Source organism: Cryptomeria japonica, chromosome 9 (genome assembly GCF_030272615.1).
Source record: "Cryptomeria japonica chromosome 9, Sugi_1.0, whole genome shotgun sequence".
NCBI classification, from domain to species: Eukaryota; Viridiplantae; Streptophyta; class Pinopsida; order Cupressales; family Cupressaceae; genus Cryptomeria; species Cryptomeria japonica.
In genome coordinates, this window is record NC_081413.1 from 572,540,672 (window position 1) to 572,554,142 (window position 13,471).

The 13,471-nt window shown below is 38.4% G+C and overlaps 1 protein-coding gene across 1 annotated transcript in view; it reads left to right on the forward strand.

Moving 5' to 3' along the window:
• LOC131062881 (plasma membrane ATPase 3) overlaps positions 1-13,471 on the forward strand; it is a 33,867-nt gene that overhangs the window by 1,287 nt on the left and 19,109 nt on the right. Inside the window, exons 4-15 of the mRNA XM_057996619.2 lie at positions 770-907; positions 1,082-1,216; positions 1,365-1,544; positions 1,896-2,102; positions 2,301-2,420; positions 2,505-2,624; positions 2,733-2,855; positions 2,954-3,058; positions 3,161-3,305; positions 3,440-3,604; positions 3,762-4,000; positions 4,124-4,156. Coding sequence (XP_057852602.2) covers positions 770-907; positions 1,082-1,216; positions 1,365-1,544; positions 1,896-2,102; positions 2,301-2,420; positions 2,505-2,624; positions 2,733-2,855; positions 2,954-3,058; positions 3,161-3,305; positions 3,440-3,604; positions 3,762-4,000; positions 4,124-4,156 — 1,710 coding nt within the window. The remainder of the gene's footprint in view (positions 1-769; positions 908-1,081; positions 1,217-1,364; positions 1,545-1,895; positions 2,103-2,300; positions 2,421-2,504; positions 2,625-2,732; positions 2,856-2,953; positions 3,059-3,160; positions 3,306-3,439; positions 3,605-3,761; positions 4,001-4,123; positions 4,157-13,471) is intronic.

Sequence of the window (13,471 nt, forward strand, 5' to 3'; positions counted from 1 at the left end):
AAAATAGTTCTCTTCATTTCAAAGTAAAAATAGGTGTTACTGTGTAGGGTTATGTGATTGTTTCGGCGCTTCATGGTTTCAGCATGGGGTTTTTAGTCACCCCATGTGTTTTCTTTAAACAAATTCATCACTGTATGTGGTTGTGTCATCATTTTGGTGCTTTTTTAGGGCAGAGTACTTGAGATTCTTGGTTTCTACTTTTCGAATTTAGTGGCCTCTTGTGTCTTCTGTCCTTGTTGTTATAAGATCTGCTATTTGATCTAGCATTATATCTTTGTAATCGTGATCGGCACAAGCATCTTTTTTAAGGTTTTTGTTCTAAATAAATATCCGGTTAATTTGTATAGCACCCATCATGTTTTTCTCAAATGCAGTTATCAGTTAATATATTTGTCAAATTAAAACAGCGAACTTATTGTCGGTAGTTTTATAGGGGTGTTTGTTTTGAGACATGCTTTTTCCTGAGAGGCTTAAGGGTCAATGTTATGAACTCATCAAGAACTTGCTGGGGTATTAACTTCTGCTCTTCGATCAACTAAACATACTTTTTTTAGGAGTGAATAGTCTCTTCTGTAAGTTAATTGTAATCATTTTGCTTCTTTTATTAAGCATCTGTACTAGCCACCTTGTCTATACACACGTAAAGGAGCTGATTATTTGTACATTACTATCGCATGCTTCCTTTTTTAAATGCCTCTTGTATTCCGCATCAATGAGACTTTTAAGTTTCTGCAGTTTGGTTTTTCATCTTCATTGCATGTTTTTGCAGGGCAAGCCTCCTGACTGGCAGGATTTTGTAGGTATAATAACATTGCTTGTTGTTAACTCCACAATAAGTTTCATTGAAGAAAACAATGCAGGCAATGCTGCTGCAGCACTGATGGCTCGGTTGGCTCCTAAGGCCAAAGTATATTCACCCTCCTCTGCTGAGAACAAAAGTCCTGATATTGTCTAGTTCTCCTGTTGATTCTTCAGTCAAGCATGCAGCTGAATGATTGTTTTATTCTAGTTTTATAGTTGCATGTACATTTGTATCAGTTATCTGCATAATCATGTAACTATTGCACCTTGTATTTAACAGGTCCTCAGAGATGGACAGTGGCGTGAAGAGGATGCAGCCATACTTGTTCCTGGTGACATAATTAGCATTAAACTTGGAGACATTGTTCCTGCAGATGCTCGTCTTCTGGAGGGAGACCCGTTAAAAATTGACCAGGTTTGGGGCAAATGCGTTCTTTTCTCCTTTCACTGAATGCATATGCCGGAAGATTTATAGTGTATTCTGTAGTTTGTGGGAATAAAAATAAAACTGCTCGATATTTTGGCAAGTTATTTTAAACTTTTTCAGACTGAACAATTTGCAGTCTGCCCTTACTGGCGAGTCTTTGCCCGTAACCAAGGGTCCTGGTGATGGAGTTTATTCTGGATCCACTTGCAAGCAAGGCGAAATTGAAGCTGTTGTCATCGCCACAGGAGTTCATACCTTTTTTGGAAAAGCAGCCCATCTCGTGGACTCTACAAACCAAGTCGGTCATTTCCAAAAGGTTTGTATTTTGAGTAGCATTTATTTGTTAATGTATGCCTCTGTTTTCTGTCATTTGCCTGTAATTTATGCCTCAAGTGCTGTTGTAACAGTAGTAGTTTGTAACTTGATTATTGTTCTAGGATTCCAGGGTTATGGTGGATGATTGTGTTGGTAAATGTTTAAGCTATGTTTCTCATGTATGCCTCTGTTTTCTGTCATTTTTGCATTCCTATGCTTTTGTAATTGTAACAGTTTGTGACTTGATTATTGTCATAGGTATTTGAAGGTCATGGTGGATGATTTAGTTGGTAAACTATTTGAGCTATCTTTCTCATGTTAATGTAATTATTTTACTTGAAATGGGTTACAGGTTCTGACAGCAATTGGGAATTTTTGCATCTGCTCAATTGCCATTGGCATGATAGTTGAGATTATTGTCATGTACCCTATTCAAGATCGCAAATATCGTCCTGGAATTGACAATCTTCTGGTACTCCTAATTGGTGGGATTCCAATAGCAATGCCCACAGTTCTTTCTGTGACAATGGCTATTGGATCTCATCGGCTATCTCAACAGGTTAGTTAAAATAGTGATGCTTGGGGCTAAGTGCAAACTGTGCAGTGCTTTCTCGGACAGATGGCTGTGGAAATTATCATTGGTTTAAGTTTGAATATAGTTCTCTCTGACGGTTCTTTCTTGGATAGAGAACTGTAAGAAAGATTACACAATTTCTATTTTGAGAACACAACTCTGATCCAGTATATGGTGATCCAGGGTGCAATTACAAAACGGATGACAGCTATTGAAGAAATGGCTGGAATGGATGTGCTCTGCAGTGACAAGACTGGAACATTAACTCTGAACAAGCTTACTGTGGATAAAAACCTTATTGAGGTTAGATTAGGCTGTTAATTGCTATCTCTGTAGTAAATCTATCATTTCCTTAGCAAGTTTATATTATTAATTTTTTTCACACAGGTGTTTGCCAAAGGAGTTGACAAGGATACAGTTGTCTTGATGGCTGCAAGAGCATCCAGAACAGAAAACCAAGATGCCATTGATGCTGCAATTGTTGGGATGCTTGCCGACCCCAAGGAGGTAAAAGGGTTTATTTTATGCTATGATATTTGTTGATCATTACAGTTGTGTTGATTATATCATATACTCATTGCTGCTATTCTGTATATTGATATCGTGCAACATAAGGCTCGGGCAGGCATTCAAGAAGTTCATTTCCTTCCCTTTAATCCGACTGACAAGAGGACTGCTCTTACTTATATTGATGCTGATGGAAAAATGCATCGTGTCAGTAAAGGTGCACCAGAGCAGGTATGGTTTTACGTTTCAGATGATGTTGATGTACCAACAAGATGAGCACTTACATTTACTTCTCATTAAATGTGTCATGGTCTGATAACTTTTTCCAGATTCTCAACCTTGCACATAATAAGTCAGATATTGAGCGCCGTGTTCATACAGTTATTGACAAGTTTGCTGAACGTGGACTTCGATCTCTTGCAGTTGCCTATCAGGTTTGTAATATGGTCCTTTATTTTATGTTCGTTTTGCTCGATTCATTGTTCTGAATTCCTCCACAATGAAATCTCTATCTGGATTATTGTATCCATTGGCAGGAAGTTCCAGAGGGCAAGAAGGATAGTCCTGGAGGGCCCTGGCAGTTTATTGGACTGATGCCTCTTTTTGATCCTCCCCGTCATGACAGTGCTGAAACTATTCGAAGGGCTCTTAATCTTGGTGTGAATGTGAAAATGATTACAGGTATGGTGAAGCTATGATGATGTTTGTTTCTTCCTGCCTTTTGCTCATCTTATCAAGAAAGTAATGGCTTACATCCATCCTATGTTGTGTGAGCAGCAGCCAATACTTTTTAACTATTTGTAAATTTATACCAGGTGATCAATTAGCTATTGGCAAAGAGACAGGCCGGCGGCTGGGTATGGGTACAAACATGTATCCATCATCATCATTGCTGGGGCAGGCTAAGGATCAATCAATTGCAGCTTTACCAGTTGACGATTTAATAGAAAAGGCTGATGGCTTTGCTGGTGTTTTCCCAGGTGAGGAAAATCTTACATTCTTCCAAGTTTCCAGGGGAAGACACTCCCTTTTTCTATTTTGCTTTCTTAGGCGGGCATGAACAGTTGGAATGCTTTACACTTTCATTAGCCATTAGTATAATGGGCTTGATTCACTGGCTTCTGATTATGGATGCAGAGCATAAGTATGAAATTGTGAAGCGATTGCAGGCCCGGAAGCATATATGTGGAATGACTGGGGATGGTGTTAATGATGCACCTGCATTAAAAAGGGCAGATATAGGAATTGCTGTTGCAGATGCAACTGATGCAGCAAGAAGTGCTTCTGACATAGTTCTTACAGAGCCAGGTCTCAGTGTTATCATCAGTGCAGTGTTGACAAGTCGTGCAATCTTTCAGAGAATGAAGAATTATACTGTAAGGACCTGCAAATCATAGTGCATGCACGAAAAGCCATAAGGACTTGATCTGATCTCAATATATTTTAGGGAATATTTTATGCTAATTTATCTAATATTTTAAATTATGTTTGTGATGCAGATATATGCAGTGTCGATCACAATACGTATTGTGGTAAGCAAGCAGACTACTTAGAAAATTGATGACATGGATCAGAATTATATTTTAATATTAGAGTGTTTTCTTGTCACTTAACTGATAGGAGGATAAGACTGCAAAACTACTATGCCATGAATCTCGTGATGCTTTCTTGTGTGTCTGCATGTCATATTGGTTGTATATAAATATGCATGTACTTCTGCATTACTTTAGCTATGAAAATACATAATGTCTTTGGCACCTTCATTTGCTTCTGAGTAATGCTATCCCTCGTTTATGTCATTTAAAATGGTTGGCTGATATTCATCATATGCCAACTACTTGTTGGTCTTTGCTAACCAAAGTAGGAAAACAAAAATCTGAAATGAATTTTAACAATCAAATGTAAGCATCTACTTTTCCATATATGGGGATCTTCTTTATTCAACTCCTAGCTATTAGTATTTTAATTTGCACATTTCAGTGTGACACAAAATGGAACAGCATGTAAGGTAAAACCTTTCTTCAAATTAGGAGGGGAAGCTCTCTGTAACAAAGCTTTTTACAATACGTACAACTTAACTCATGGGGTTTTGAATATACTTTGGAAACAACTTAAAGAAATTACTTTTTGTTCTTGGGTAAGGGTACAAGGGGATTTGGCACTCCTCACATGAGAGATTTTTATTTGTTTTTACCTAAGCAAACAGCCTATAGCAGCTAATGAATGCTCACTTTTCCTGGTTAAAAGTAGAAACAAAAAACTGTGAGAACAACACAAGGATCGAATTGATTTGAACAAAAGAAGTACAATTTGGTAAAAAGAATTAAGGAATTGTGTATAAAGCCACAATCACCAACTTTGTGGAAACATGCAATACAAAGTGTGCAAATTCTTCAAAGTTATAATATCTATCCAAGCACACCACACATCCACAAGATCCCTAATGAGATGTTTAAGCAACAATTTTAGCAGCAAGTAAACACTAAATTCCTATTGAAAATTCAGGTGCCAAAATCTAACAAAGACTTCTAAGCTGAGAATGATTTGCTTGCACACAAAGCAAACTCATTCTAGAGTTTTGTTCACAAATTCTAAACCATAAATTAGGAAATTTTCAAATAGATTTTTGATAAGGATAACTTCAACAAAGAAAATATCTTTTATAAAATCCTCTAAAAATGACCAATCTATAAATAGTCGTTAAAAATACACTTACCAGAAATGCTTATCTTCTACAAAATCATAAGGCTAAAAGTAGCATGGACTATAAATAGCTTGAGTTTAAAATAGCCATCCAACACTCTTGGCAATGATTTTGACGAAGTTCTTTAGTTCTGTCTCAAAAATCTAAAAACCAATTTTGATGTCTTGAATTCAAAATTCCCTTACTTGTGCTGATCTCTACACCAAACCCTAGTTGAAATATGCAACCTTGGATACTCTGAAACCATAGAGTATATGAAAATATTGCTCTCTAAACATGCCTGTATGATGATGTTATGTATGCTGATATCTTGTTTTTTTAATTTTTATTGATCAAAACTTGCTAACAGTGATGAAATCTGATCCAGCTCTGGATGGACGTAACAATTGACTGGTTGAATGAAGACAAGGGCTGAAAATTCACTTTCAAACTCTAGGCTTTCTCTTAGATTGTGAAAAACTGACACTTTATTTGAAAAATTGATCCAGCTCTGGATGTTTGAAATGAGAGATTTCGTGAACATGTTCAAACTTCTGTCATCTCTATTTGAAAATCTGATGTTATCTGAGACTGAAGACTTTCTGAAATGGTGACTAGAAACCCTAGGCATGTTCGAGGAATGATCACAAGAATATTGGGTTTGATGCAACTAAACCCTAGGCAGCTTTGAAGAATACAAAGAGATGTTTCTTAAATGTTGATAATGTCTGAAAAATTGCCCCAAAACCCCAGGCGTCCTGCAGTTACTGAGAAATTTTACCGGCTTGAGAGAAAGAGTGTGCCTAATGTGGATTTTGATTTTAAACAACCCTAGTTGGCCTTCACAATGACACATCCCAGGCAATAGGGAGATCACTTTTGTCCTTTGAAAATTTGTTTTCAGATTATGAGTACACTTCATTACTGTTGTTGCAACTTTTTTCTTCTTTAAAAACATGCCCTTCCTCTTATGAGCATGATGCCTCAAAACTATGACAATACTACTACTTAGTGAAGAACTTTTTTCCTTTACTGACAGCATGTGCCCTCTATAAACACCTACAACTCTTTTAATTTGGAAAATTTGTCTTTCTTCCATGTGGCACATGCCTTTATGAATGGCTGCATGTTTTCGACAACCTAAAAGTAGTTACTCTTAATAACAGTGTGCCACTCGTTTACAGTCTTTGCATATTTTGGCATTTGAAAAATCAGCTTCTCTGTTACAGGGCACACCCTCATATGTAATCTGCAATTTATGTTTTCAAACTTTGTGGTGTCCCTCTTTATGTTGTGTGCCAATGCATTGATAAGCAGGTTTTTGTGAAAAATCATGTACCTCTCTTCTTAGGCATGCGACTCTGTGTGTGGTTGCAGATTCTCACTCTGCAATTTTGTTCACCTTCAATGCACTACTCTGCCTGTTTTTATCAACTTAAAATCTATTCTACTTCGTAATGGTGCACTGCATCATGTACACTTCCAAGTTTCACTTAAGACTTCTTGTCTACCCCCAATTAGGCATGCTCCACTTCATCGAGAAACATTATTTCTTGCCTTGATGAATTTTTGCTCTTTCTCCATCGTTCAAGGTCCAATCTTTGCTAGATGCATTGGAAATCTCTTTTTGTCTGCCCTGCAAAGATGTATATGAGATACGACAAGAACAAATGGATGACATGATGAAGCTTTAATGATGACTCATTTGAGAAATGACAAGGTTTTGGTTTGAAATTAAACACAACATATAAAATCTTATATCTGTACAATACCAGCATATTTCAATTGCAATAAAGTTAGCAGGAATAAGCACTAGTGGCTTTAATCATTCATTTATCACACTCATTTGTCTGATTGTTATTCTCTTATGTTTGATACAAACATGAAAAGGCACTATTGGGGGCACATGTAGAAATTCTTTTATCCACATAAGTGTTTTCTATTTTCGATCTCAAGTTTTACAATTGTTAATGGAGAGCAAACATTTCTGCTTTGTCTCAATTTTCTGATAGTAGCTTTAATGCCATCTAAACTCCCTTGCCCAACTTTTCTACTCCCTTAATTGGTCGCTAGATCTGCCACTATATTTACTGTTGTGATATGTTGGGTTTAGATCTTGATGTTCTCAAATTCACTCATAATTTCCTAATTGCCATTTTTACTTTCAGACCATGCAGTGCCATTTTATCTTGTAGTCTTTACTAAGATCATTATAAATTATTTGACTGTAATATTACTTGAAATCAAGATTGACTGAAGATAAAAAATATAAAAGGAATTCAATTACCTTTTTTTTTATATAAAAACCTGGTTTAGGACCCTGGAACCAAAAAAGACTGATATGGTTTGACAAGCAGTTGGACCAAAAAACCAGGATCATCTTTTACCCTATTCAGCTATGTGAGGTTCAACAGCGCCCCTCGTGGGGTCCCAGGGCAGCTGCCAACACCAAATTAAGACCTTAAGAGCCACACAAAACTACATGGCACACATTAATTTTCTTATTTTTTAAGATGCCAAAAACAATGCTGATGAAGCCAGAAAATAGAGATTTCACTCCTACTACCTACTTCTGACCACGTACGGCTCCCCTCACCTCACGTACGGTATGATACAAATTACGTACGGTCTGAAACACGACACATACGGTCTGCTATTCGCAACGTACGACCTGCACACCTATGTGCTTATGCGGTTCAATGGCAGACCCATACGACCTAGGCTTGTCCTTATGTACGACCAAATTTGGATGCACTCTTCGCACGGTTTGATGCTCCTCACGTACAATTTCGTATGGCTTGATCCCTTCGGCATATGAACCACCTTCCACCCGTGCTCGTGTCTGTACAGTTGTGTTGGCGTTCACATATAGGTTGATGGTGTTCACCTACGACTCTTTTATTGCAACCTCGTATGGCCTACCACTTCTTCCTTTGTGTTGTATGACTTCCTCTGTGTATGGCCTAACCTCTACATACGGCTCGACTTCTATGTACAGATTCTTCACTAAGGTGTATGTTCTTCCTTTCTTTTGTCCATGTAGCGTACCTCCTAGCACGTGTGGGCCGTATGACACCTCCTTGTGTGGTACCTGTTTCTCCTCCACATACGACACGTGTGCTTCCTTGTATGGCCTGTTGAACTTGATGCATGTGGTGTATGGCTTCACCTCATATAGCCTCCCAAGCTCTTTACGGCCTCCTTCTACTCGTATGGCCCGATGTCCTCTTCATACAGTTGGTAACAATAATTGAAGGCCGTGTGTGGGTATGGTCGCACCAACGCTCTCTAGTGTTGCTTCTACCTGTACAGTCGTACTACGAACAACTTCCTTGGCCCATACAATATTGATGGCTTGCCGTATGTCTTCCTTCACAACCCTTGCATACGGCTCAACTTCCACTTTGAACAACTTCCTTCTTTTGTACGGTGTCTTCTCCTTGCTTGTGTATGACTTTTCATGTATGGGTTGAACTCCCTCTCTTTTTTTTGATACTTGTTAGATCCCCTTCGCTACGTACAACTCCTTCGGTAGGTGCACCTCCTTACCCACGTGTAGTCTCCCAACAAATCCATATGATTGAGTGTTTTGTTCCTTGTCTGCTCTTCGTATAGCCTCACCTGCCCTCCCATACCAGTTTAATACCTCCATTATTAAATATTTTCTCATTGGCCAACTCCATATTTTGCCTTCTAAATTTTTTTATTTTCTTCAATTCCTTTTTTTTGCTTCCATTTCCCATCTTTGTACTATCAGATGTATCATCCATAAATTTACACACTTTTATTGGTTTCTCTTCATCAAGAGTTGTAAATAGTCCATTCAAGGAACTCGTCTCATCTTCAAAACAATCTTCCAACTTGAGCACCCCTTCATCGTTTAGTTCCATGCCTTTCCTTCCTCCATCCCAAAATCTCCACCCTCGGAATTCTAAGTCGGATGATGTCAGTTCTTTACTCACCCCTTGGTTCCTTAGGTCAATGACGTACTTCCTCTCATCACTCTTGATCGAGAGCGTGTTCCGCTTCCAAATATGATTTGCCTTGGCAGTAATCAACCATCCCCTCCTGAGGAATGTGTTGTACGCCTTCTTCTGCAATAGGATGACGACGAAGTCCAAGAAAAATTGTTGCATCCCAATCATTACTTTTTGTGCCATCAATGTTCCCAACAACTTGATGGCATGTTAGTGGAAACCTACTAAGTGGAAGGTTGGCGGCCAGAGTGTCGGCTTCCCCAGACATTTCCAAGTGTCCTCCGGCAACACATTAACTCCCAAGCCCTTGTCAATGATGGTGTTTGTCAACTTTTGGCCCATTATTGCCATCTCGACGATAGTTGGTTTCGTGACGATCCTCATCGTCAGCAACATTGGATCACTAGTCTCATTCCCTTCACGTGGTGGTTTCCCTATCAATTCCTCGTCTTGTGGCTTACATTGTTTTTGGATGATTGTGTCATCACTAACCGTATTGGTAATTGCCATTCTCAGTTGCGGCATAGTTTGAAGGTTTGTCACCTTGATAGGCCAAACTATGTTCTTCTCTAACTCCCACAATGATGTACTTGCAGTTCCATTTTGAGGTTACTCGTACCTTCGCCAGCACTTGTTTTACTTTGGCTTTGTCTTCTCGGAGTCGTTCCTTGTTTGTACAAGGGTCCAAGTACACCGCCTTCTTCGCCCGTGCTTTAGTGATTGCCAAAACTGCCTCATCTTGTTCCTCCACGTCCAACATACTTATACCCTTTTGCTTCGAGCAGTTGGTTTCTTCATGGTTACTAGGTCCACACCATTTACACAATAATTGTACATTGTCTTTCTTATTGTGACAGTCTCTAACAAACTGTCCCCATTCGCTACATTGTCTACACTATATGATATGACATCCGTTGGAGTTGTATTGTATTTGATTTCGCCCTCATTGGTTTTGATAATTGCCTGGCGATGCATTCTATGGTTTCAATGCAGTGGACTCTCCATGTGTGAAGAATACTTTTGTACTTCTTGTTGTCAAATTGTATGGGCACTCCTTGATTGAATGACCCATCACTCGACAAATCTCACAAAACATCTCTTTAGGACAATTACCTTTCGTGTGCCCCTCAATTTTGCACTCAGTACACCATAGTTCATTACTTTCTTTATTGGTTCCTTTTTCAGACTTCAATTATTTCATCATTCTCAACATATCCCGTTGAAGGGCTCGAACCGTTTTGGATTCTTCATCACTATTGTCGTTGATGCTCTCGTCATTGTCAGTCTTCCTCTTCCCTTGGAAGGATGTTTTGTTTTCATTCTCGATGTCCATTGCCTGATTGTAAGCATTAGTGTACAAGGATGGGGGCACTACTTTCATCTTTTTGCATAGCGAGGGGATCAATCCCTCGATGAACCACCTCTTCTTCAACCCGTCGGCTGGCTAGTTTTCCATCTTGTTCAGTAGTTCCTTGAGCCTATGATTGTATGCTGGTACATTCTTGTTTTTCCCTTACCTAGTGTTGTAAATTTCTACAACAATTTCATTGTCATCTCTTAGTAGTTTAAACTCTTCTTGAAATGCCTATTTCAGTTCGTTCCATGACACCTTGTGTTGATTTGCCAGGTCTGTATACCAGTCGATGGCAATTCCCCGTAGTGTGGTGGGAAATGCCTTCAACCAATAATCATGGTCGTCTCGACCATTCGCCTCCCAGATTGTTATGCAAGTCTTACAATGGCGGTCATGATCTTCCGATTCGTCCCCTATGAACTTAGGGAGTTTTTGCTTCTCCCGGGTGTTCATCATTGTTTTCACTTAGAAGGCACTATGTATATTTGACTAGATTGGATCGTTACACTCTCATCTGTGTTCCTGTGCCTCTCTTGCACTCTCGGCCATGTGCGAGCTATGTACACATCCACCTTCTGCGTCTTTTACACCTTGGACACCTTTGTTTCTATATTCTCTCCTCAGAGTCTTCAACTCAGGCCCCCTATTCTTGGTTCCTCTGTGAGGAACATGTTCTTGATACGGTGCAAGTTTGTTTCAAAATGTTTGGCAACTTTAGTCTGGAGGTTCCTTTCTTCCCCTTTGTTACGTATTGACTGTACGGACGAGCTACTGGTACTGTTTGTAGATTCAAAGTCTTCACTTGAAGTAGAGTGTACGGTTTGGTTACTTGCCTGGTCAGCAATATCTTTGCTTACTTCATCATTTGGGAGTCGCACGTTTCTGGCAACCTCTTCCAACTCATTCCACGTACACGATTTTTCTCTTTTTTGACTACAGTTTTGGTTGACGCTCCAACTCCTACTTCTTGCTGGACTCTTTGAACCTTCGACAATTCCTTGTAATTGTCATGTCCTCTCACTTTGCTCTCTCAGGTGGAGAGATCTTCTTACTAATCCCTCCCCCCCCTCTCTAGTGTCTCTGGTATGTCAGTCCTTATTTGGTCGTAGGGGCATTAATTGCTGGGGGTACGACTTTTGCCAGTATCCTGCTCTTCCTCCTACCTATGGGTCCTTTCTTCGTATCGTTGCAATATTTGCTGCCAACGTTGCTCTCGGTTCCTTTCCTCCCATTGGTCTTGCAGTTCAATCAAATTTTGTGCTAACAGCCTTGGAATTCTCCTGAGAAGATCAAAAACCATGTGGTTTACTGATAGTTCATTGCGTATCATGCTCTCAAGGACCGCTCTCTCCTGAGCTTCCCTCTGCACGTACTAGTTGGCTGAAACTTCCAATAGGTTTACCAAGTCTTGCGTCAATCGATCCTCCGTTGTTTCTTCCTTGTTGTCACTTTTGGTTACTATTACTTGCTGTTCAAATTATCAATCCATTACTCCACCATGCCTGCCACCACTCTCGGGTACTCTCAGATCTCCAAGTTCAAATCAGCAATGGTGCCAAAATGTTTATTGCTATATCTAATAAATTAAATACAGGGTCCAGTAAAACAAATGACAATGCATATTAGACACAACAGTAAAATATATCTTTATTCGCACATGAAATTATTACAGAGAGGAAGACCAGAGATGGTCAAGCAAGGATTACAATTGATCCGACTATACCATACTACCTTCCTTGGTGGTACAAAACATATTTAAAAGACTCGATGGTTGCCGAGAGGAACACAACTATCAACCAACAGACACATAACTACTTGAGAATGACAACCCACTTACTACAAATAATTAATACATTGGAAGTTAACAAATATTATCAAATATATCAATAGGCATTTTATGCCTACACTTGTCACTTTTTTATTTCTTTAGTTACTAGGGTTCTCCAATATTACAAAATTTCAATCATGATTTCTTATTCCGCATTCCCATGTGTCCTTGACCAGGAACTTATCTATCCTTGACTAGGAACTTATCTAACATTTTGCTATAAATTAGTTTCGTCATCTTCTTTTGCTCCAAGTAAATTTTTATGGGGGTTGCGTGCATTTTGGATACGGGTATGGACAAAACATTGAAGGACAAACCATTTGCATATAGATCTTTTGCAGTGGTTTGATGTGCAATGCAGGAGCCTCCGTGATCCCCTTCCTCTTCTCAAATGATGGTTTGTGCTATGGGCAACTCTTGCATCTATTCCTCTTGTTCTCTAATGTACTTTGCTATTCGATGAGGTGGCATACCTTTACTATCCTTTCTTAAACATGCTTTGATTTCCATATTGGAAATGACATATAAATGGGCTTTCACTTGATCATACGAGCTAGTATATGTCACATTATAGACACTACATATCCAAACAAATGTTCCACCACCTCAGATTTAGGTTAGTTTTGAAGGTGGTCGACCAATGAAGCTAGTTATGGCTGCCATTATATTCTCTACAACGTTGAAACAACAATTATTGAATAATAAATATCCTATTTTTAAAATTTAAAATTTAAAAACTAATATTAAATGAAAAATAATAATATTAAGTTTAATATTTATAATATTAATCAATTCATATATAATTTAATAAATTAATATTTAAATAAGAAATAAATATAAAATAGTCTAAAAATAATTAACATTTATAATACTACTTTTTTCTTATACAATTTAATAACTTAAAATTATAAGTATAAATCAAACTATGATATATAATGTATAATATATAACAATTTGAATTAACAACACACTGTTAATAATTAACTATTAAACTATAATCTATTG